General features: G+C 31.5%; 2 protein-coding genes across 3 annotated transcripts; both read right to left on the reverse strand.

Moving 5' to 3' along the window:
* Positions 1–305: 305 nt before the first annotated feature.
* Positions 306–1,061, reverse strand: LOC125825047 (kirola-like). The gene is made up of 2 exons (XM_049504398.1): positions 875–1,061; positions 306–520 (listed from the first exon to the last, which is right to left on the reverse strand). Exons 1-2 carry the CDS (start codon positions 1,059–1,061, stop codon positions 306–308), a joined length of 402 nt encoding a protein of 133 aa, XP_049360355.1.
* A 14,885-nt stretch (positions 1,062–15,946) lies between these two features.
* Positions 15,947–20,489, reverse strand: LOC125825046 (transcription factor bHLH81-like). Of its 2 annotated transcripts, XM_049504396.1 has the most exons (5): positions 19,967–20,489; positions 19,091–19,231; positions 18,910–18,975; positions 16,757–16,825; positions 15,947–16,349 (listed from the first exon to the last, which is right to left on the reverse strand). In XM_049504396.1, the coding sequence occupies exons 1-5, from the start codon at positions 20,402–20,404 to the stop codon at positions 16,299–16,301; spliced, it is 765 nt and encodes a 254-aa protein (XP_049360353.1). In that variant the 5' UTR covers positions 20,405–20,489; the 3' UTR covers positions 15,947–16,298. The 2 variants fall into 2 exon arrangements, with proteins under 2 accessions (XP_049360353.1, XP_049360354.1); XM_049504397.1 differs by lacking the exons at positions 15,947–16,349; positions 16,757–16,825 and adding an exon at positions 18,711–18,771 and having other exon boundaries at positions 19,967–20,439.
* Between the last annotated feature and the right edge of the window lie 6,440 nt (positions 20,490–26,929).

Here is a 26,929-nt window from a genome sequence, read left to right on the forward strand (position 1 = left end):
ACATATTTGATTCTTTTCAAAAATAAAATAAAAAATACCACTATATAAATTAGGAAAGAGACAAGGAGCAATATTATATAAACTTCATATCCATGTGTTATTCCACAACACAAAGGTTACATGAGACAGACACAACAAACATCAAAGCTAAAAACGAAATAAAAAGTACACAACCAACATGGATTATTTTTCACCATACTCTCAAACAACAAACAAAGCATGAGGCAGCATTTATGTAAAGCTCACATGCATATATAGATGATCCCATCAATTCATCTTGACATGGTGATCATCAACAGCTTTGGTCATACCAACAATGATTCAGAGACATTCTCATTTGGCCTTTCATACTCTATTGTCCAGCTTACTAAATTGATTTTGCCTTTTGTTTCGATATGAAGAGTTGCCTTATAATTATCATATGTATCCACTACATCACCTTCAAATTCTTTGAATATGACCACCTTTTTTTCATGATCTATAGTGTCAATTATCTGCTTGGAGATCTTCTTTTTCCCTTCTGTCTTACAGGAGAAAGAGAGAGTTAGATAACCATAAGAGTCCTTAAGAAAAGCTGAGTGCAAAATGATATCATAAACGGAGAGTATACAGAGGTTTGGCTAAGATTTGAAGTTAATGTGTTTTGAATTGGTCACAAAACCCACTACATCTTCTTAGTTTTTGAGTTCACACTTAAATATTCATACATATTTAATGAAATTCCTGACACAAATATATGATCTAAGCAATATAGCTACTCAATAATTTGTCCGAACTGATAGCTAATACTCTCCCTCTGCCCCTAGTGAAAAGTCATTTCCCTTTTTTTGACGAGAAATATTTTTGTTAGGAAATTTTTAAATATTTAGCTTACCAAAGGTATACATCCAACAAATTTTGGGCCCAACTGTTCCAATGACACCATCAAGAAGTTCAAAACCTTGTACATGCAAAGGGCACATAGTAGACATATGGTGTGGTTTATTTGTAAAGACATCATGAAACACATCCTTGTTAGCCTTCATTTCTATTTTGGCACACAACACAGATTTTAGACCCATTTTACTAAAGACTTGGGAATAAAAAGATGTAGTCAAACTATAGGAAACTTGTAGATCAGAGGAGAAGTGTTGATGTCCATTACAATGATTATTCAACAATATATATAGACTAGAAGGGGGAAGGTGGAGTTTTTTTTTTTTTTTTTTTTAAATCCTTTTTTTAAATTAAAAGATGGTATAACATCCCAATCATGTCCTTACGATTAGTTTTTTCTTTATATATATATATAACTACATTTGTGGAATTGTGATCAATTTTAGTTGGGACTTTGAAAGATGTATTTGATTTAAGTTAGAATTCTTAAGGCTACTCTAACCCTAAACCCTAGCTTATGCCTATATAAAAGATATTATATTTTCTTAAAGAGGCATCTCGAATATTCCATAAATTCATTTAATTTTCATAAGGAGATCAAATTCAAATCATCCTAGGTCATCAGATCATGGAGAAACCTTATGAGAGAGAATCAAGGGAAGAACAAAATTGTACTCATATTGATTTATCAATAATATATTTTGCTTTCTTCAGATTTTATTTATTATTGATTTATTTTTCATATATTTAAAATTGGGTGAAAACAAATTGGCACGCCCAGTGGGACCAAATCTACCTTGCATCTCTTCTCTCACTAATCAGATCTGCAAATCTGAAGCCACAAAACTGCAAAGGTGGAATAATGAGTACTTCAAAACCTCGTCTTTGAGTCAAGTCTACACACTGACTAGCCTTGAAGCAGGAGTGTTTTAGACACTGAAAATTTGTGGGACTCTGTAAGACGTATTCAATTCTAGTTGGGACTCTATAAGAAGAATTCGATTCCACTTAGATTTCTTGGAGGCTACTCTAATCCTAAACCCTAGCTTATGCCTGTATGAAGGGTATTATATTCTCTTAAAGAGACATCTCGAATATTCCGCAAATTCATGAAATATTTATAAAGAGATTAAATCAGATCATCCTAGTTCAAGAAATACGCCACTAACGACCGTCGGATCATAAAGAAATCTTATGAGAGAAGAATCAAGGGAACAAGCAATATTGTATCCATATTGTTTCATCAATAAAATTGTGTTTCTACATTTTTTTGTGATTGTAATTTATTTTCTATCACTTTAAAATTTGTTGCAAATAGTGACATAAATAATAATTTTCATGCACTTGTAGCAATACTAATATATATTATGCAATTATATTTCAACCACTTTTACCACTGATGCAATTATGTTTCGACCACTTCGATGCAATTTTGTTTCAACCAATTCTAAAGGATACTATTTTTCTTTCTAAAAAGAAATGATCATAATGCAAAATGAAGATCTAGGCTCATGCATGAGCTAACGATAAAATTTTCATTAGAAAGAAAGTGATGTTTCAAGTGAGCATGCAAAAAAAGACAAGATTTTTAAAAGTTACGTGGGACTCATCATTTTTCAAAGCTAAAGTTAGGTTTATTTTAGTTTAATCGGTATCTGTCTTAGTTAGATTCTTTATTAGAGTGGTTTTTTTTTCCCGATAAATTGCTTATTCACTGCCTTAAATGGTCAGTGGGCATGGAAAAAAGACAAGATTTTTAAAAATTATGTGGAACTTATCATTTTTCAAAGATAAAGTTAAGTCTCTTTTAATAAAGTGGTAATGTTTTTTATTTTATATATATATATATCCTTTTTTTCTACGGTAATTTTCAGACGATAATAAAAATCATCACCATTTTATTAAAAGAGACTTAACTTTGTCTTTGAAAAATGATAAGTTCCACATAATTTTTAAAAATCTCATCTTTTTTGCATGCTCACTGACCATTTAAGGCAGTGAATAAGCAATTTGCCGAAGAAAAAACTACTCTAATAAAGGATCTAATTAAGACAAATACCGATCAAACTAAAATAGACCTAATTTTATCTTTGAGAAATGATGAGTGCCACATAACTTTTAAAAATCTTGTAATGCTTGATACTTTTAGTTTGATCGGTATCTATCTTAATTTGACCCTTTATTCGAGTAGTTTTTTTTTCGGCAAATTGCTTATTCATTGCCTTAAATGGTCAGTGAGCATGGAAAAAAGATAGGATTTTTTAACGTTATGTGGCACTCATCATTTTTCAGAGCTAAAGTTAGATCTCTAATAATAAAGTGATAATATTTTTTATTATCATTCGAAAATTACCAGAGGAAAAAAGAATGGAAAAATTGTATATAATAGCAAACTATTAATTAAAATTAAATGTTATAAATATACTTTGATTTAATTGTACCCTATAGCAAACTATTGTTATTTTCACCACTCTCCCTGGTGGAATCTCGCTCGCCACTCTCATTTGGTGGCAGTCTCGCTCGCCTCTCTCGCTTTTATACAAACACAAATGTATAAAATGTGTTTGTGTTTACATAAAGCGAGAGGAAATTGTATATATACATATATTTTCGTTCCCCTCTCCCAGATCTCACTCACCACTCTCCCAAATCTCGCTCGCCACCCTCACCTCTCTCGCTTATACAAACAGAAACAAAATGTATAAATTGTGCTTCTGTTTGTATAAAGTGAGAGAAAATTGTATATACACATGCAAATACATATATTTTCGTCCTATACACTTATAATTATACAATACAAATATTTCTCTGCCCAGTTTTCTTTTGTCTTTCTCTCTTTCTCGTTTTATACATACACAGATTATACAATTGATCTTTTGTCTACAACTGTTTTCTTTTGTATATATATAGCGAATTATACAACTGTCTTCTTTGTATATGTATAGCGAATTATACAACTGTTTTTTTTGTATATGTATAGTGAATTATACGTATATATGTTTGTTATGGAGCGCAATTATGCAAATTTTGCTATAGCATACAAATATAAATTTTGTGTTTGCTATATGTGAAAGTTGCTAAAAAAATTAGGATATATATATATTCAGCTTCAATACTGCTCTATGACAAAACTATATTGATTTTTTTTAAAAAAAGACAAAACTATTAATGTGTTGATATCTGTGAAATTTTTTGTTTGATTTTATTCTTGAAAATCAAACCTGTCATTTATGTAGAAAATACTATTTTTGTCAACTTTTAATTGTCATTGTTTCCTTTTTAGAGTAAAACGATAAGTGCTTTGCCTAACATTTTACTATATATTTTTTCATCATATTGACATGCGAAAAAATGCAATTTATAGTACTTTTTGTAAAATTTTTGAATATCTAAAAATTTTTGTTTAAAATATCGAAGTAATGTAATCTAGTTTTACTTTGAAAATTAGTCAAATTAATTTTCAAAAAGCGCAACATAATAATTAAAAGTGGACAAAGAGAGTAATGTTTTGTTCCATGTTTTGTAAAAGGTCAAAAAGTACATTAAAGGCACTAGTAGGCATGCATAATTGAAAAAATAAAAACTAAAATTAAATATTCACTCAAAAAGATAATATTGTTATGAAATATATTACATGGATGTAGCAACTAAATGTAATATTCGGTTACTCTTCACAATTATATATAGTTATCCTCCTCACGTTCGTAGAGATTAATGTCATATTTATGTTGTCTTTTGATGTTCCTCTATACAAGACAGATTTATGTGTATGAGCGGGGTTTTACGGTGTCAGTTATTGCGATTAAAAATTATATATTACACTTGTCAATTATTAAATTAAAATGGCGAACGGTGCAACTGGTAAAAGGTTTAATGGAACGTCTTAGGGTTTGAAATCCTCTTTTTTTCTTTCTTTCTTTTTTGTCTTTTTCATTAATGCGTGCAAGGGCTTCGGCTTTTTTTCCTCATTACTTCTTCTTTATTTGTGATTACTTAATTATCTAATTAACTGTTTTTTCCTTCACTTAGTTCTTGATTATTATTTTTTTATTTACTCTCTCTTTCACTAAGTATTAAGTTTAATTGATATGAATATTGTGTGTATATTCTATATTAATTACAGATCAATATTTATTTATGAACGTCTCATAAATATTAATTAAAATATATTTAGATAGTATCTTTTTTTTAAAAAAAAAAGTTTTTAAGAAAATGATGGATATAAAACTTTTGAATTTAAAGGTTCTTTCGATCTTTTACGTCACACTAAGTGGAGATAATTGGATTGACGCTATAATTTTTTTACTTTTTCTCAACTATATGGTATTAGATGATTTATACAAATTCAAATTATTAACGTGATGAAAAATCTCTTGTTTTCTTAAAGTTATAGAGTTCTTTATTCCTAAAAAAACTACTTAGGTATTTATATCTAAAAAAAAATACCGAATGCTCATGTTTGATCAATTTATTTATAAAAATAGAAAAAAAAAATTAAATAACCGAAATTATAATTTATAATTGAAGGAATTGACCCGTTTACCCTATTTAAACAATATGACACACATAATCTTTGAATTCTGGATCCGCCTCTGCCTCTATATATGCAACTATATAAATATAGATATTGAGAATTATGTTATATACACTTGAATATACTTGGAGAAAAAAAAAAGACAAAAGTTCTCTTTGCTATTTACGAGGTCGTTTGGTAAAGTGTATAAAAATAATGCTCAATAGAGTGTATTAGTAATGCTTGTATTAGTTATGCATATATTATTTCTTATTCATTATTTGGTTTGGTGTATATTAAAAATAGTATGCATTATATAAAAAATATTTATTTTACAAAAATATCCTCCACAATTATGATGAAAAGTAGGGACGACAATGGGGCGGGTTGGAGCGGGTGCGGGGCAGGTTGAAGCTTAACCCGCTCCGCCCCGCATAAAATTTTGGGAAAATTGTATGAAATAGCAAACTATTAATTCAAATTAAATGTTATAGCCATGCATAGTTTATTTTAATTGTAATTCGCAGCAAATATCTCCTTTTTTTGTCATCTGATTTGTTATACAATTAGACATTTTCGGTATACAATTAGCCATTTTATACATTTCGGTATAAAATGTATAAAATGCGTTTGTGTTTGTATAAAGCGAGAGAGAAACGTATATACAAATATAAATACATATATTTTCGTCATATACACTTATAATTATACAAATACAGATCTTATTATACAAATTATAATGTATAAATGAATTTATACAAAACTGAACAATTTGTATAAAATTGGATGTTTGTTGCGAATTATACAAATCAAAAGCTCCATCACAAACAAAAAAATTGCTATGGAGCGCAATTATGCAAACTATAGCTATAACATACAAATATGATTTTTATGTTTGCTATATGTGAAAGTTGCTCTTAAAATTTTCTCCTATTTATTAATTCGCCCTGCCTAGCATAATATTTTCTCCTATTTTAAATTTGTCCCGCCCCGCAAATATCCGCCCTGCTTATGTTATCTCTATTTGTTTCTTCGTTTTGTTATTTTGCTAAAATAATTAAGAGCTTTTGCTCTTATATGTGCTCTTAAAAAAACAATTGCTAAATTGCTAAATCAGAGAAAGAGTCAAGAGAGTAATTGTTAAGAGTTTTTTTGTCACGTTCTTAGTCTTTTACTAAGCACATGTGTGACACTTGATAACCTGCTCACGATCTTGCATCACTTGCCCACGATCTTGCTATGCCAAGTCAGCCTAAAACTCTAGGAATCGCTAAGAGAATGGAAAAAATAACACTAGAGGATTGCTAGGAAGAACTGTGTTGAATTTTGTTGAATTTTGCTTGATGAATTTACAAATAGATGCCCCTCTATTTATACTACTAACTTAGGGGCTAAAGTGTAAATAATAATTGTTACATAAGTCCCTTGATATTTACAAAATAGTCATCTCTCTAGAATCTTCTACAATGCTAGAAAATTCCAAGGACCTTCCATGCAAATTCTAAAAATTCTAGGAACTTCCCTAAGAAATCTCTCTATTTTTTTAGAATCATCCACAAGGACAAGTCTTTCTCTTATGTAAGTCATCCACATGGGAAATTTTGTGTCATGTGGCACTTACATGGTACTTATATGGCATGATGACATGGTGGGTCGTCACACTCTCCCCCACCTGTTACGACAACCACGACGCATTGCTTCGGCATAAACTCACGAATCTTATTTTTGAATAGCCACAAGTCCTCATACCGTTCTCGTGTAGCTTCTTTCGACGATTCTTCCGATGATTTCCCTTTCCAATAGTCGTGAAATACGATAATGGCTTTTTGTCTTTGTCTCCCTCAAAACTTGTAGTCGTTTTCAAGAACATCAGTCTTCCTTCTTAAGCCCCTTCACAAGTTGTATAACTGAAAATTGTGCTTGATTCTGATTGTGTGGTATAGTTAATGTAGGCACCATGCAAGTTCCTTCTCGTTCCATGACCCAGAGACAATGGAGGTAGGGATCGATCAAGGTATGACATTGTGTGAAGAACTTTTATCTTAGTCAAAGTTATTCATCTTTGTAATGGTAAGGTTTGTCATACCTTTTCAATTGCCCAATTTGATACCAACACTATTTGCAACACCATAAGCATTTTAAGGATCAACATTTACGATTTTGACGCGAGAGTTTGTTGGAGCATGCTTCAACTCTTGTTTCTTCGTTGCAGTCTGTGTCATAAAATTATGAGGTTCTCCAGTGTCAACCAATGTACGATTGGGCTTATTATTTATAATGAGATCCACATACTGATTTCTATTCTCTTTAACTTGGATATCTGACTTTGTGATGGCTTCACATAGTCCAATCACTCATAGTTAAGCTGTGATCGAACTCTCTTCTTTCGCTTGCTCCTTCTGTTTACGCACCATAGTGCTAAGACTCCTCAGGTCGGGACAATCCTTGAAGTTTTGTGGACCCCTTCATATGTAGCAACCTTTTCTCTCGGAATGTGCTTTCTTTTCCTCATAGCTCTGACGATCAATTGACTTCTTATTATCGAACTTATGGGTATCCGAAGTCTTGTGGTGTTGTTGATGTACTTTCTTGCTTTTACCAGAATCTCTTCCATCCTTAGCAATGTCATCTTCTGACTTACTGCCTCAGTCTTTGTCATACTTTTCATTCCTGAAACCCACCAATGATTCAACTTCCATTATGACTTGATCTATATCAGTGACTCGTCGACATTGTAATTCCTGCTTAGCTCAATTTTGCAACTTGTCCATATAGTAGAACAATAAATCATCACAAGTGAGGTTGGGGATTTGAAGCATAAGGTTCATGAACTCTTTGATATAGTCGAGTATGCTCCATGTATGTTTTAACTCTCGAAATTTACGTCTTTCCTCGTACAAAACATTATTTGGAAATTATTGTCGTTTAAACTCGACCTTGAACTGATCTCTTGTGATAATAGTGCACAAACCTCTCTCAGCATCAGCCGATTTACGCGTCCACCATAACATGGCAGTCTCTGACAAGTACAACACTGCAGTATTGATCTTGGCATTGCCATCCCTTACATTTTCATGTCGGAAATAGTTCTCCAAGTTTCAAAGAAAGCTCTCTATGAACTTCTTTAAGCATTGGTGGCATGAGAGCCTCAATCTTAGCCTCTCTCGTCATGACAACATTTTTGGATGACTCAGTCATGCCAACATTGACCTGCTCTTTGAATGCCTCTATCATTCCTTTCATGGCATCGATAGTTCCTAACAATATGAGCCTGTATTCTAAGGTAGCGATGGTCTATCTCATCTCTATCTCCGTTTGGATACGCCCATCCAAGTCATTTCAGATGTTTTTGATCTCTTCAAGAATATGCCCCTCAAGAACGCTTAGAGTGCATTTTACTTTACCCAAGCGTTGGCCAAATATCTTAACAACATTCATCCCCGCATTAACCTTTGTAATCCCCTCTCTACCGATCGCTTGCCTCAGTGGTAGAAGGTTCTTGGGATGAAAGCCCTTCATTTGGCTTAACATTCCTCTTTTTGTCATAGTCTTTCTTGTCAGGAGCATCTTGGATGACGTTGTCTTGAGTGTTAGCAACGTTGATTTTTCCGTTGCTTGTCATTCCTTAGTTGCAACCTTCATCTGATACCACGTTGTCATGTCCTTACTCTTTTACTAAGCACACGTGAGGCACTTGACAACCTGCTCACGATCTTGCATCACTTGCTCACGATCTTGCTATGCCAAGTCAACCTAAAACTCTAAGGATCGCTAAGAGAATGGAAGAAAGAACCATAGAGGATTGCTAGAAAGAATTGTATTGTAGAGAACTTTGTTGATTTTTGTTTGATGAATTTACAAATGGATGTCTCTCTATTTATACTACTAACTTAGGGGCTAAAGTGTAAATAATAATTGTTACATTAATCCCTAGATAATTACAAAATAGTCATCTTTCTAAAATCTTCTACAATGCTAGAAAATTCCAAGGACCTTCCATGCAAATCCTAAAATCTCTAGGAACTTCCATAGGAATCTCTCTATTTTTTTAGAATTATCCACAAGGACAAGTCTTTCTCCTATGTAAGTCATCCACATGGGCAACTTTGTGTCATGTGACATTTACATGGCGCTTATGTGGCATGATGACATGGCGGGTCATCACATTCTTCTCTTAAATCTGATATGAGAGTTGAAAAGTCCGAGAGATCAGACTAAGAGAGTAGAGAAAAAAGTTTCCACCTGCAACCCACTTAATTTCTTAAATGATTTGTTCCAACCCACCCCGCCTCACATAGACTTAGACTTGCCCCGCACTTGTGTTGCCCTGCCCCATTGTCATTTCTAGTGGTCCTTCAGCCTATTAATCTATTTTGTTTTTTGTTATAAAATTTTTATGCTATACAATAGTTAGCAAAAAAAAAAAAGATCTCTATTTTCTTTTTAGAATTTTAAATTAGTACACAAAATATAATTAGCAGTGATGATTACAACCTGCTAAAATTAGGCAAATGAATATTTTAATAGACTGATTAAAAATGTTAAAATGTTAAGATCCCTTCTTCTTGTTTCATTCTATGGACTATGAGTATGTAGAACTTGATTCAATTGGATTACAGTTTAAATATTATTGCAATTTCCTTATTCAAGAGCAAATGATAACTACATTAAAAGAAAGACTAATCAAACAAGGAAAAAGAAGAACATTCTTGATTTTAAGAAGAATTTCTTTTAACAAGCTAACTAAAATTGTTAATATTCCTTTTTTCTTTCTAAGGAGAGCTTATTCAATTGAAATTAAAGTTTAGGTATATCGTCATTTCTTTTTTTAGTTTCTTATTTGATGTTTGATATTCATATTAAGATTCAACTAAATCAAATTCGCGCATCGCAAAATTCAATTTTGAGGACCAGAATTGTTCAAGAGAATAATAACTACATTGATAGTAAAAACAAATGAAACCTAGAAAAAAGAACATACTTTACTTCAAATAAAACCAACATTTTTTTTTTCATTAATAGAAAAGACTAACACAAGAACAAATTAAGATAGATATCTCATTTCAAGAAGAAAAAAAAACTCCTTTTCTTAAATCATCATCAATTGCTACTTTCACCTTCCTTCATTGTTGAATTTTGACCTTCTTAATCTCCTTGTGTTTCATGTCTAAATAAACAAGAAAATCAGGTATATTATTCTTGTGTATATACTTCATTTTTTCTGCATCTTCCAAGCATGCAAAAAATAGTAATTCCAGCTTCCTTACTTCTTCATCCATCTTGTTAGCAATAGAACAAACAAGTTTCATCTTCTCATCCATGTTTGTAGTACAAATTCCACACTCATATCTAGCACTATTTATAGGTAAATGAAGTTTTGTGATATGGTATAGTCTCTACTATTTTTAGCTTCTTCATAAAAAAAAATTCTTAATATTTACAATTTGTTTGATTTTTTTATAAAAAAATAGACTAACACTCTGTTTGGATCATTGTTATCCATTGTTTCATAATGTATTGTATTGTATCGTACTCTATTGTATTGTATTGTATGGTAGAAACAATGTTTGGCTAGACTGTATTGTTTGTTGTTGTTTAATAACATTTTAATTGTTTGTTTTGATTGTATCGTACTATATTGTAATTTATAAATTTACTAAAATAGCCTTAATTATTCTAGGGTAGGAGGTTTGACTAGAATTAAATAATATAAGGTAAAGGGTAAAATAGTATTTTGAAATATTATGTAAAGATATAATTAGAAAAAGAAATTAAGCAACAATGGGAACACACCAAATAGGCTGTTCCATAAAATAGGAGTTTTCATTGTTACGTAACAACGAAAATTTAACAATACAATACAATACAATACATTTTAAGTAACAATCAAAACAAACATTGTAGGTATAGTAACGATACAATACAATACAGTGGATAACAATTATCCAAACAGAGTGTAAAAAGGAATAAAGATGTTAGTAGCAAATTGATTAATTGTCAAAATTCTTATTTTTTTAAGGGAAAATTGTATATAATAGCAAATTATTAATTCAAATTAAATGTTATAAACATAGTTTGATTTAATTATACTTCATAGCAAAGTGTTGTTATTAAGCCTCTCTCTCGCTTTTATACAAATACAAATGTATAAAATGCATTTGTGTTTGTATAAAGCAAGAGAAAATTGTATATATACATTATTTTCGTTCCCCTCTCTCCCCTCTCCCAGATCTCACTCGCCTCTCTCACTTTATACAAACACAAATGTATACATTGCGTTTGTGTTTGTATAAAGTGAGAAAAAATTGTATATATAAATACAAATGCATATATTTTCATCTTATACACTTATGATTATACAAATACGATCTTCCCCTACCCAATTTTCTTTTGTCTTTCTCTCTTTCTCGCTTTATACAAACACAAATTATACAATTGATTCTTTTGTATATGTATACCGAAACAGATTATATAATTGCTTCTTTTGTATATATGTATAGCGTTTGCTATGAAACACAATTATGTAAACTATAGCTATAGCATACAAATATGATTTTTGTGTTTGTTATATGTGAAAGTTGCTCTTTTTTTAATTGTTAAAATTCTTTTTTTTTTCCACTTTATTAATTTTCCACAATTAAAAATGAATGAGTTGACCAGTTATGCATATTAAGGAATTGTTAAAATTCTTTTTCTTTCCATTTATCAATTTTCCAAAATGAACGAATTGATCAATTGTACATATTGATGGATTAAATTGGCAAATGAGACTAGAGGTTTATTCACATTCATATGTTGAACAATTTTGAAAGAACATATGTGTGTTTGTTAAATGAATATAAACTTATGCCCAAAAAATAAATGGAAAGAGAAAAAGTAATGCTATTTTGGATTAGTTTTTTTTTATTTTTATACCAACTAGGTAATATTTTAATTTTTTTTTTTTTCCATATCCTACTACTTCCATTGATTATAATACTTCTAAAGCCTCATTTGTTTCCACTTTCCACTTTCCACTTAATAGGGGTAGAATTAGTCCTTTATATTGCAATATACTAAGTGTGTGGAGTACTTTTTTTCCTTAATCTTATTTATGCATGTTCTTAAAATCATTAAGGTGTTGCACTAAAAAATCTTCCAAAAGTAACCTTGTAAACCACTATGTACATCACCACCGCTAGTTATCACCATCTAATTATCATGATCCGCCACCATCGTACAATCGCCAACAACCTACTAGTATTACATTACCACTATCACCCATCACGACCAGCTACCACCTCACAACCATGCCGAACACCACCCCCACTAACTTTCCGAGTGTGGGTACATTGGTTGACTATTTTATAAATAATGCTTCCTCTGTTTCAATTTATTTGTCCTACTTTACTATTTATAGTCTCTTTCATAAAGAATGTTTCTTTCCTTATTTGAGCAACTCTTTAATTCTAACTTTTCACGTGAAATGTTTAAAACCACAAGATTAAAAAGTATTTTGATACACGCTGCATACCTTTAGTTTAAAGCTACAAGACTCCTTCATTACTTTCTAAAAATCCATGCCAAGTCAAAATTGTACAAACAAGTTAAAACAAAGGGGGTATAAAACTTAAGATTTTCTCTTAAAAATTGATATCAAGATGAATTACACACATTTAAATGCTATGGATAAACAATCTTAATTATCTGGCGTCCGTATCTAGATACAATATCTTAATAATCATATAGGTTTTCAAATTCAAGCACCTTAATATAAGGAAAAATTACCGAAATGCACATCTTACTTTACCATAATCTCTAAAATTTCCTACCATTTAAAATAATTTCAAAAATTCCCTTTCGGATACATCCTTATCCCTCTCGGATACATCCCTCCCCTATGTATCCGAATCCTAACCCCTCTCTGATACATTCCTCCCATATCGGATACATCCCTCCTCTATGTATCCGGATGTCCTATCCCCTGTCTGATAACAAACAAAACAAACAAACAAACAGGGCCCAAGTCTTTCTGACAGTAGGTTATTGTACTGTACTCATGCTGAATCAATCATAAATTCTTATATATGTTGTTGGCAGAATGGAAAATAACAAACAAGATTCAACAAAACAATATTCTTTATCTGAAACAGAAGAAAATTTTCTTTAGGATATCAGATGTATAACACAAACTAAAATAGGTAATTTCCTTTCTGTGGATGTTTTTATTATGCAATGACACACACGCTCCTCCTCCTCCCCCTCCCTTCATTGCCTCATCAAATACAGGTAATCCATTTCATCTTTCATAATCCAGACTCCAGAGAGTGATAATTAGCCAAATGTTTTTTCCTTACAATATCGTGCATCACCATTGGTTTATTAATGCCAGTTACGCGATACATATTCATTCTTATTCAAAACTAGCAAGAGAGAGCACTTATCTAAAAGCAATGTTGCAATATAATACATTATTATGTTTCTTTTTACAAATAAGAAGATTACTCACCAGGGCTAAGAGTGAATAGCAGGCAATTGATCCCTGCAACAGCACTGTTTATAATACTATGAACACATGTGCATGGGGATGTTGCCGATAATATACATGCTACAACATTATAATTTCTTCAGCTCCTCCTTACTTCCCAAGTAAAACATGATCTACGAAAACCTGTTTATTTCCAGCAGATAACACTAAGCTGAGCTTTTTCCCAATCTACACACCAGTTGCTTCCGTAATGTATAATGAACACATGATTTTCCTATAGGTTTATATTTAATATGTATGGTATGTTAAGATGTGCTATCTGTCACTTCTACAAGAAACTTCCACTTTCTATTGATAAGGCATACTTGCTCTTTTATCAGAGCACTAAAAGAAGAAATAAAGTGTAGACCTATAGGAGCGGCTCGTTGCACCGGGCTTGCCTAGTGCTGGATACCTCTCCTATGTGGTTTGCGAGCTATTGGGTGCGCGACTGCGGGTTTCCCTTGTCCATAAAAAAAAAAAAAAAGTGTAGACCTATAGGCAAAGTTCAATTACAATTCCACAAAGTAAATGCAACAACTCAAAAGGCAAAAGTCCAAACCAAAATACAGAAATATTGAAAGTAAGAACTAAGATCGAATGAAGAAGGAGACGAGGAACTAGACGTAGAGAAAGTAGGATGAGAGATATAGACTTTGCCTAAGCATGATCATAATATGCATAAACTATTCTTTCTAACTGAGGGTCCTTTTAAACTAGTTGCTAATAGGGCCTGGATCACAAATCAACCTTTGTGAAGGTCTTTTGTTTCAATTTCTCAGCCCAATAGTTGCTTGTGTGACATCCCTATAGATATCGACCCAGGGCTTGGGCTGATTCATAACACCCAAACTATTCCAGAATTAATACTCACTTCGCAAGAATGTCTGTTTGTGTGTGTAACCGAAAGGATACACTTGACCTTTCGTATCATCAGTCTTTCATGAGGGAGAGGAGGTGATATCTTCTTTTGCTTTATTTATTTATTTTCTATCTTTTGGGCCATCCTCAAGACCTTCAAGTACATAACTAGGAACTTGACCATTAAACGCATCTCAAGAGCAGGGGTGGATTTATTGGGTAGATTATGGTGCACATGAACCCATGGTCTATAGGTGAAACTAGGTATTTTATGCAGTGGCGGATGTATGTTATGAATTATGGGTGCTTAAGCACCCATTGCTTTTTGCAATCAACACTAATATTTGTTTGTAATATCTAATAATTTATTCAAATGTATTAACTAAGCACCCACTTTATATAGCAATTCTCAAACTAAAAATAATTGAGCACCCATGAAATAAAATTTCTGGATCCGCCACTGATTTTATGTACATATTTTAAATTCTTTTGAATTGGTATAATATTATCTACTAACACCTATACTCCAAGAAGGCTAAATGGTGCACTTAGTTAATTGTTGAGTTATTTACCTAGAAGAATAGGGATCAATTCCAGCTTAATGCATTTGTTCCTCTCCTTATCTAGTGGTGCACCCATGTTCTAAAAATTCTAGAGCTGCCTCTACTCAAAAGTGTTCATGCTTAACAGGCGACATGTATAATCACCCGATAAGAAGACATTCTTAAGCAGTCCTAAACGTAACATGGTAAATGTCAATAAGTGAATAAGGTCTTCAGATCAACAGAGTCGATACATTCAGCCCTCTAATTTTTTTAAAACCCGAGTACATATATTTAATAAAGCAACTGAACCTCGTTAAACTAGTAACTAATAAATAACCATGAACGAACTCAATCCTGTATTATCAACAATGTAAAATGCACAATCAAAGAAATGAAAAATTCCAAAAAGCTCCATTTTGCAAAGACAAAACTGCACTAGTAATACTGCACCTTCAGTTTAAGAAAAGTTATCTATATGGACTTCATAAACATGCAAGTATTGGGGGTGCAGCATCTGAACGCTAAATCCTAAAAGTACAAAATACCCCGACCTGTAAACATGGAAAGAGAAGCATAGATAAAAAATATAAGTCTCCCAGTAAAAAGAAAATAAAAAAGATATTGCCTTTCCAAGACATCCAACTGTTAAACTTCACACTGATGCAACGATATTTATTGATTTCAACATGACAGGTCTGCAAATCATGATTACATCTTCAGAAAGTGAAGTGTTTCTGCTGCAGAAATATGACTATTAAGCAAATTGACACTACATATACAACATGATACAACTGCACCAGAAAAGTGTACAACCTAAATTTAATAATTAAAAGCCGAAGCTGATTCTGGATTCTAAAGTAGCGAAGCTCTTGCAAATTTCCATTAATATCTACACATGAAGAAGAATAGGATATAGAGGAGTGAATTACCATTTCTAAACTGCATGCAACTAACAAAACTATTGCCTATATACTCTAGTGGAGCTCTCTTCTTCTCATTATTGATCTTTCATTGAGCACGTGCATTTCTTCTGATGCTCCGTAAGTTCCTGCAGGATTAGATTTCTAAAATGAAACGCACCCTTGGATAGAAATGTGACAATTCTCTTAAGTACATGCTTCACTAGACCAGTAACTACCATTAATCAAATCATGTGACATAACTATATTGAAAGATCTCATAAAGTAATAACTCGTATGTAATTAATCAGAAACTGGAAACAATTTCTGTGCAGAAATGAAACAGGATAAAGGAGACCAGCTAAGAAATTGCATGAGCCTGGCGTTGACTCACCTTTTCTGCTAATGTACAGAAGCTGGGAGCCAACTGGTTGTTGTTTCTGAGGTTATCGAAAGAAAAGATTTGACTACGCCACTTAATTTATTTTTGTCTTACTCACTTCCTTTTCCACAGAGTTTTGGGATGTTCAATCACTGGAGTGAATTCATGAATTACCTGAATCTGCCTCTGCAGAAACTTGACGTATTCAACTGCTTCTTCCAACATGTCGGCTGTGTTGGTTTGCTGTGGATGGAAAAACTCAATGTTAGTCATGAATTGCCTGAAGTACAATAAGAATAGCACAGACAACTAGAAATAAATCAGTCAATCGATTTGCAGCTAATTTCACTGTAAAGTGGTGCAAGTATCAAGATACTTTCTAGTTCATTTTATTACAAACCTTAGTTTTACCAATTCATTCTTAATCAAAGAAAATCTAATTTTACCACCCATAAAATATCACGTTATTGTAAGATAGCTTTTCGTCTTTGTTCTGTACATTCTTAACTGCTGATCCTCATTAACCACACATATGACATCTTGTCCAGCACAAAAATATCCAAAATGAGCCAGGCACTGTTTCTTAGTGAAATCAAAACATTGAGGATCCCATAGACATGATATAAGAATTAGGGATAAATCAGGACATCAGCCAAATTAACATTGAGGTTTAAAAGAAGTTCAATGACGGCAGGCTCGACAAATAATGTAGCGGTGAGAGAGAGAGAGAGAGAGAGCAAAAGGTATAAAGAGAGAAGAGTGAAAGAGATTGAGATGATAAAGAGGGGGTACAATACTACTCAGACTCTAAGATATCTTGAGAATCAAATCAAAGCTATCGTATTCTCCAATCTAGAATGTCCATCAATAGAAGGACATTTTAAATTCTTTCTCAAAATCTAAAATATTTTGGTATGCATTCAGGCAGAAAAAGACATTTTGGTGTGCATTCTCTAAAGAAGTAGGAGAATGCTCTCATTGTTCTTACTATGTTAAGAACTGATTCTTTTTATATAGTAGGTAAAAACTCATTTATCGATTTAGAATTAAACATATATGGATTCTTTAACCCAGATTAAAATTATACATCAAATTAAGATGTACTTGGTGCACTTACCCATTAAATAAAAACTCGTTTATTTTTATGCAATAACATATATGGATTCTTTAACAAAGACTTAGATTATAGATCATGGAATCAAAACCTACTTGGTAGTACTAGTGGTCATTGCCTAAGGTTAAAGAATTGATCTATTGGTTGTATTTTTTGAAGTGTGGGAATGTATTGTTGCTTAAATCTGGCTTTGATGTTTGACCAAAATACTTATTTTGAAATGATACTCCAACCGTACTTGAACATATCAAACAACTTAAGAGTAATCTTCTAAAATATCCTACCAATCAATCTAGTTTGCCTAAGATTTGGCCTTTACTTCACCTGGCAATAAGACGGTTGAGATTTGACAAAATCGAGAATGGAGCTTCGTTAAGCAAAAGCTCAGGGTTTTTTTTTAATGCTAAATGGCTATTGTGAGTTCATCACAAATGGATTGGGCATAAGCAAAGGAGAGATTCAATGAGGATAAACAAAATTTATCTTATTCCCTACAATTTCTAAAGATTAGGCCGACACTAATAATGGTTGAACTTTTGGTGAATAGGTAAGAACTTATCTCTCAAATGGTGAGTAATGAGTATTACATTGACCATAATCAACCCAATAGAAAATGGAAAACCACTTGGGAGGGACTCACTGGTATTACAAAAGTGTTGGCCTTTTAAGTATGGCTAAAACTTGGACGGTTTGTTCTTCTTCTTTTTTGAGAATGGTAAACTTTACTTCTATATATCCACAGGTGTACTACAACAAAATGTAGTCCCCCATCACAAAAGTTGTCTCTTTACAAAATCCTAATAAATCTAGTTACAGTCAATCAATTGCATTAAAAACAGTATTGGACGATTTGTTCTTTGATTTTTTCTAAATTCATCTTTTAAGATTCAATAGTGTTAAATAGAATTAGCTGTCAGCAAAACTGGATTCAAATGCCCATAAAATAATGTTTTTTATTCCTCGTAGCTACTTCTCTCCATACATTCGGTAGACTCACCCATTAAGACCATTGATGTCATAAAGAAGTTGATTATCAATTTGATATTAAAGGTGGGTGTCTTGTTCATCATTTTTCCTGTAGAGGGAGACATGATAGAAGTGTGAAAATAACAGGTGTCAAATCCCTCAAACTAGCACAAGTCAAAGCCCTCGTGAAATTGCTATTTATGCACAACTTTGAAAGAAGTACAAGGAACTCCCATAAATAACTTACTTTGTCCATATTTGGCACCAGTTCCTGAAGCTTCCTAATTCTGTCACTTATACGCGTTCGACGAACCTTGCACAAGAGAAGTACATGCGCAACCTTATTAGACTAATGATTGAATGATTTAAATTGCATATTAACACAGGTAATTACAAGCAAAAAGAGAGAAGGGAAAAAAATGCTTTACCCGCTCCGCTATGCTGCGAGGATGGGTAGCACAGCCACGCTTAGCTCGAACCTTACAAGGCACCAAATCATCCATGAGATTCTCCATTTCAGCATCCAGCGACCCACCAGAACCATGTAACTGCCCACTTGACTCTCCCTTCTACACCTCCCAGCACAAACAACCATAAGTATGATAATATTAATAAAAACATCGGAGTTTCGGGGGGGGGAGAGACAACCATTACACAGACTTGCTTCAAAGTTTAATTTCCAACAATTATTGGCTGTTAGTGTCATTAACTAGGAAGTAATGATTTCATATTATCCATATATATTGATCTTTCAGCATAGGTTATATTTGTACAACAACCAAAAGACTTGAAGATCAAATCCGGACAGAAATAATAAAAAGAAAAGAGACATAGAGGAACACCAATATATGTAAGACTCCCTGACTGTCTTTCAGACAACACAATCATCTCATTAGATAGACATAAAACACAATACAAAGTGTAGTCAAATCTTTATAAGGAAAGTCAATTCATCTAGTCCATCTCGGATAAGATGAATAATCAAGACAGTGTTCATTTACAAGTAAAAATCATTACTTTTCAAGATTGAATTAACTTTGACATATAAAAACTTCAAGCAAAAGTTGTGAAGGAAAACACAAAAAGATCAAAACAATTAGTAATAGCTCTTCAATAGAACACATTAAATGAACTAAAATCCAAATGATTAGCATAAAATTCTTGAAATACATCCAAGCAGACGGAGATCCTGGGTTCAAGTCACCCCCACCTCCAAAACAATCTCAAGAAAAAATAATAACCCCCCATTCATGGATAATAAAAATTCAAACTAATTTTGGGTAAGTTGTTGAACTTATACTAACCAACTGGGATGCTAATTTTCTGGGCGAACTTTCGGAATCACCGTCTCGGGTTCGCTTAGCGGACTGCGAAACATCAACAGATGGAGAAAGATAGTCCAAACTGGACGGAATTCCATAGTTTGAGAAGTAACCATCAGAGCTTATATGTGAAAGAAACTCCGCCGGAGAACTGTTCTGCCTGAGAAAATTGCTACTACCACCGGATTCAAACAGACCCGGATCGCCAGTGAACCTAGTAGCTCCGCCGGTTTCCAGTTTAAGCTTCGGAGTTGATGGGTGAGGTGGTGGTTTATTGGGAGTGTGTAAAATGGGAGAAGAAGGGTTAAGAATAACTTCGTTCTCAGTGTCGGACTCAAGTAGTGCTTCTAACCATGTCGCCGGAGCTGAACGGAAACGGGAAAGTCCACCTCCTCCGGCACCGGCAGTTCCACGTTGCATCGGTGAATTTTTTCTAGCAAAAGTTAACTTTTTTTTTTTCTTCAGGTGAATTATTTGTTGTTTTTATTTTTAAAAAAGTGAGGTAAAGAAGAAGATGGAGCAACAGAAGAGTAGAAGCCTCTGTTTGGTATAGCGTATATGTTGAGTTCTATGGAGAAAAATAGTTGACAAGTATTCTCATCACTAAGCTACCTACTTTTTTTAATTTAAAAATATTACTATAATTTTTTAATAATTTATGATATTTAATGTAAATATTAGTTGTATTGTTTAATGATATTTGTAATATAATTTTTAAAAATAAATTAGATATATACTCTTTTTTTTGCTACAAATAACCTTACTATATTTATGTATATATTAAAAATAAATGGTCTTAACAGATTAAATATTATTACAGTCTAAAAGAATTAAAAGAAAACTTAGCTAGATCGTTTAGTACCATATTTTTTTATTGATTTTCAAGCCGATGTCCGATATTGAATTTAACTAAATTCAAATTCCTTTTTCTATTGATTTCCCACCGTTGGATATTCACATAAAACTCTCACATTGTGAAGTAGAATGCTTCCTATCAAAAGTAATTTAATACCAGAAGACTCAAATTCAAGACCAATAGCATATTTAAAGATCTAAAAATATATAAAATATGTACATCTTCAAAGAAACTCATACTATATAGTTTTAAATTTTTTCACAAGTAGCCTTTATAATAAAACTATACTTTTTTCGATATCATCTTTATCTTATTTTTGTGACAGATAAAATTACTAGCACATTTGATCATTCATTTTTCGTACTAATATTTTTCAATGCTATACATATTGTTAATGCATTTTTATTATTTTTTATCAAATTTGTTAATGCTTTAACAAAATACGTATAGAAAGAGTCATTTGGAAAAGTATGGTATGTGTTGATGATTTGCGGCGATGCTTTTAACGTCATTTGAGGTCTACACTGTGCAACCAAAGCCTATCCTCAAAGAAGCGCGTGAAATCACGGCTAACCAAAGAGGGGAACTTTATTTTTCTTCAACAAAAGGTGGGGAGGGTTTTTCTCATTCAAACCACTTTTTATATTCTAATCTAAAAAAACACAAACCTTATTCATTTAGTATGAAAATAAAAAAAATATTCACTTGTTTTAGAATTTTAAAATTGAAGTTGGAGATGGAATTTTTTTTAACCATACATTTCCTAAAGAATATTTAAAATTAAAATGTATTTTTATAAAATATGTTTTATATCTCCAATTTTAAAAAGTTAATAAACTCACTTGACTCAATTAATTTACTTTAAACATGTAATTTAATTTGTTCTATAAAGATCATATCTAAAATTAAATAATCACATAATGTCATAGGTTAGATTCCATATACGACCTATTACATGATATCACAAATATATTTTTAAATTTGAGTTGAATATGGAGTTGTGTTTGGTTATTATTTATATAAATAATTGTTAATTGTTTGCAAGTATTTAAAAAAATATGAAATATGATTTAAACATGAAACATAATTTGATGGGGTTATTTTTATAAAAATAAAGTATTTAGGATAAATGGAAAAGAAAAATATAATTAAAGTGGAAACAAGGTTTTGGGTTTTGTCCAAACAACGATCTTTTTTTGTTAAGGAACAAGTTATTTCAAGATTAGTTATTTCAGAATTGTTGTTTCACTTTGAACATGAAATAAAAATAACACTACAATTTATTCTAATTGAAAATAAATAAATTTATATATAATCTCAAAATTAATTACTACGTATCTCTTATCACTTAATAATAATAATTAGTTAAACCGAACGAACGGTAAGCATCATTATCAAGATAATGACACAACATAAATAACAAAGGGCTTATCTTAATTTTGTGACAGAGGAAGAGTATAGATTCCAAATTAATGGGATTCGCGTGAGCAGAGAGCGCGTGAATATCTATTTTCCGCAATATTATTTCAACCTTTTGTTTGTCAATTTTTGTAGCTGTATAACTCATTTAAAATTGTGGCTAAAATTTGAAGCATTTGACCCTGGCCACAAATTAATAAAGGAAGAGTTTAGCCTTAATAAGTGTAATATAAAAAGAAATATTTTAGTGGATGTGAGTGTTTCACGCCATCCTTTCATCTTGTTCTTCATTATCTCCATTTGTTTTTTTATTTGATGATGATGTCGAATTAATATCGACTTTAAAGTATTAATTTGACTTGTATAGTCATTGTAGTGATGATAAAATATAATAATATAAAAATAATGAACTGAAAAGAAAGTAGAAAAAAATCAAATCAGATTAAGCCGGTGTTCAGATTGGATTAAAAGTTGGTTAAACCTATTTTTGAGTCAGTTTTTGATTTCTAAATGTGTTTGACAAATATAAAAAAAAATACCTTACAATAAGTCAAAAATGACTTAAAGTAAGTCAAAAACCAAAAGTAAGTCTCCCCTACTTTTTATTTTTTGACTTAATAGTCATTTAAATTTGATTTTTTATTTTTAATTTAATTTTTTTTTAAAGTCAATCCAAACGGGATTAGTTTAAAAGATTTGGATTTTGAAAGGTTTACCGATATATAATAATGTCAAATGTTTTGAAACTTCTCTTAGAAAAGTTAAAATATGAAAATGAATCTTTCCTCACAAAGTAGGTTAGAATTGTGCAAATATTAGTAATACATGAATTAATTAGGCATAAATTTATTCATTATCTCAAGTAGAAATTAATTATGGAGGATTTAATGATTTATGTATAGTTGTTTCATATTTGTTTTGTATTAATAATAATATATTCTCTTATAAATTTAGGAAAAATTACCTAAATACACAATTTATTTTATCATATTTTCTAAAATTTCTTTTTATTTGAAAAAATTATAAAAAATCCTACTCTCTCTTATTCTCAGATACATCACTTTACGCGATGTATTGGGACGTGCATGATGTATAGAGACATTGAGTGATGTATCGAGACATTAAGTGATGTATCCGAAATCGAGACGCGATGTATCGAAACGTTGAATGATGTATCAGAACGTTTTGGGATGTATCCACATTCTATCAAATTTAAGGAATTTTTGTAATTTGAAGAAGAATAGGAATATGATGTAACTAGGTCTTAACGCTATAATATTTGTGTAAAATTTCCAATAATCTATGCATGTACTAGGTATGTAGATTTCTAAATTACAAATCAATCATCTATTAATGTTACTTATGTAATATTTAATACATGCATAACTCACCACTAAACCAACTGTCAAGTGACCTCATTTGCACAAATACTCTATTTTGGGGTGATATTTAATTTTTGACCCTCAAAATCGTTCGTAATTAAATTTTATCCTTCAAAGCTAAGGAACAATTTTTTTATTTTTTACTTATTTTAAGTTATTTTTTATATTTGTAACTGACTTAAAATTAAATTTGACCAATTTTTAAGTCAATCCAAACACCCTTTTAGTGACAAAAGTTATATCTTAGGACAAAAGTTCTCTAAAAATTTGCCTTATGAATTAAAAGTTATTCTTAAAAGAAAAATTGCCTGCGAAATTACTTATGCCCAACAAATTTAATATATAAGTGTACTTTAACTCACAATTTTTCACTAAATGAGCAATAAATACAAAAATTAAAAACACCCCAAAATAATGGTGTCCATACAAAAAAACTTGTTTTATTTCATTAGTAGGTTCGTTTAAGTTGGAGGGGAATTGGGCCGGGTTAAACAATTCAAGCAGTTTCCAATTGAATTCAATATTAAAAATTGAGGATAGATCTCTTTATTTTAGTATTGCCACGTGTCCCACAATTAGAAGTTGGGTTAAATCGAAAAACTTTAGTATGGTAGAGGCACAACAAACAAAAGTGTTGTGTGAGGTTCACTAATTTTTTGACACTTGAATATAGTGGGCCCATTCTTTGACTTTAAAGCTCTAAAATTAAGGAAGAAATATAATTTAAAATTGACATGATAAATAATATAAATAAAGTGAATTATGGGGCCCTCTAGTCTTTAAGTGGTCGTTTGGTAGAGTGTATAAGAATAATGTTAAATAAAGTATATGAGTAATGTTTGCAGTAGCAATGCATATATTAGTTCTGCTTGCATTAATTATACATAGATTATTTTAATGCATTGTTTGGTTTGATGCATTAAAAATAGTATGTATGACATTAAAAAAATTATTTACAAAGATATCCTTGACTTTTATGGTGGAAAAGATGTAACAAAGGTTTTGAGGGGTAAGTGGGTCTTTTATCATATTAATGCATGCATTAAAACCATTGCATTGCTAATACCTAGAAATCCATGGTATTAGCAATGCACTTCTTAATACACAATAGAGTGTATAACTAATGCAAACATTAGTTATACATAGGTTGAAAAAGAGTACCAAACAAGGTACTAGTAATACACAAGGCTAATACATGCATTATTTTTCTTAACACACTCTACCAAACGACCCCTAAGTTCATTATATCCAAAAGAAAAAAAAACGGACATCATTCTTCTTCAACTTCGAACGTTTTTCTTCTAAATTGAAAAATTTATCAGAATTATATCTCCCAATATTAGTAATTGACAAAATGAAAATTTGCTGAAATAATTTTGTCAGAAAAATTGAATTTCTAAATACAAATATAATTAAATTTATATATATTCGAAATGATGTTCATGTTTGAATGTACTTTAATACAATTTCAAAAGTGAAAAGTAAGTTAAAAATAGATTATTTTAAATAAGTAAATAATTTTTATGTTTAAATGGATCCTAAAAGTAGAAGTTAAAATGAAATGAATTAGGAAGATGAAAAATTTAAAATATGAAATGAAAAATGGCTTAATCCTACGATACGAATATGAATTATATTCGTATTTAAATTTGACTATTAATATCTTAGATAATTATTTAACTATAAAAAATAAATTATATTTTTATTTATATTATAAAATTGAAGGAGTAATTTAATTGGTTTCAAATAATTTTTTTTAAAAAAAACTGTCTAGAAAAAAGAAGAAAAGAAGACTATGAAAGAGAAACAAAAGCAAAAAAATAAAAATCAGCAATGGATCCCATAAATCAGAATATAATTGTAATAAAAAATACCCTCATACAATTAATACAAGTTGTACCTCTCCCATAGTAAAAAATTCGGGTAAATCTGTGCAAATGTATAACTAAACTGAAATACTATTTCTTATAATACAAGATATATTTGGCCTTTTCCCATAAAATAATGAGTAAATTTTAGATTTAGCAAACATAAAAATCATATTTGTATGCTATAACTATAGTTTGTATAATTGCGCTTCATAGCAAACTTTATGTTTGCTATAACTATTAATATGTATATTTCGGTATTGTCACGACCCAAAAATGGACGTGATGACAGTCTTAACCCACCAAGACAAGTCAACCTAAAACTCAACCATTACAATAAAATGCGGAAATTTTTATAATAAACTCAAATATACCCCCAAAATCTGGTTGTCACGTGTACAAGCCTCTAAAGTATTACAATTGAATCAAAAGAAAAATACAAGTCTCATATGACATTGTTTCTAGAGTAGAACAAGATCATAAACAGGAGTAAGAAGGATCGTTGAGAAGACAACCAACTACCTCACAAATCTCCCAGAGGCCTCGGAAAAGAAGAGAATAACAGTACCACAAAAATCCAGACTCGTAACCTACAAAAATTTGTAGAAGCAAGGGGTGAGTACCAAACCACACGGTACTCAACAAGTAAACCTCTAAACACGAGTTAAGGGGATAGAATACAAGTACTCCTTACACCCCAACTGTCACGCCCCGAGCCTACACCCTGGACGTGGCCGGCACTCGAAGACCATTGCTGGTCCCCAAGCGAACCCTCATCCTGGCTGACTCCAAGCGAAATACTAACTTAAGCATACAAGAGCTTAAAACTGAATAAGAGTTTATAAACTCAACTTTACAAATCTTTAACTCAAAAGAAAACTCTGTATAATAGAATATATATATACAACTCGCCATAAAAGGCAACTTTAGTCTTCAAAACATTTAACAAAATAAATGAAGAGACTTCTGAAACTCTATTGTCTATCTATGAAGCCTCTAACTGATAAAGATGGAAGCCGGGACAAGACCCACGACCTCTTAACAACTGATACAACTGAAAGGTAAATGAAATCCTCCGGAAGCAAAGAGGCTTGTCATAGCTAACTGGAACTCCTGGATGTATCAACGAATCTCCTGTTGATGATCCTGAATATCTGTGTCTGCATCATAAAAAGATGCAGGCCAAACGGCTCAGTACGTGGAATGTACGAGTATGTAAGCTGGAAAGCTAAACAACATAGGCTAGAAGAAAAACTGGAATAAACTGAACAACTTACCTCTTTTCAAACTTTCTCAACTCAAGGAATACTCAAAACTACTCAAACTTACTCAACTCAGAAGATAGATATTGGACTCAGAGACAGATACTCAATTCAAAGATATATACTCAACTCAAAGATAGATACTCAACTCAAGATAG

Source organism: Solanum verrucosum, unplaced genomic scaffold (genome assembly GCF_900185275.1).
Source record: "Solanum verrucosum unplaced genomic scaffold, falcon-dt-bn FXZP01000086.1, whole genome shotgun sequence".
In the NCBI taxonomy this organism is placed as follows: domain Eukaryota; kingdom Viridiplantae; phylum Streptophyta; class Magnoliopsida; order Solanales; family Solanaceae; genus Solanum; species Solanum verrucosum.

Bases quoted from the DNA above. Each gene is read 5' to 3' on its own strand.
- LOC125825047 (XM_049504398.1), bottom strand. From the start codon at position 1,061: ATGGGTCTAAAATCTGTGTTGTGTGCCAAAATAGAAATGAAGGCTAAC. The intron at 521-874 runs GTAAGCTAAATA...CCTGTAAGACAG, and splicing joins TTGTTGGATGTATACCTTTG to AAGGGAAAAAGAAGATCTCC.
- LOC125825046 (XM_049504396.1), bottom strand. From the start codon at position 20,404: ATGCAACGTGGAACTGCCGGTGCCGGAGGAGGTGGACTTTCCCGTTTC. The intron at 19,232-19,966 runs GTTAGTATAAGT...TGGGAGGTGTAG, and splicing joins GAAAATTAGCATCCCAGTTG to AAGGGAGAGTCAAGTGGGCA. The intron at 16,826-18,909 runs GTAAGTTATTTA...TTCCATCCACAG, and splicing joins TGGTGCCAAATATGGACAAA to CAAACCAACACAGCCGACAT.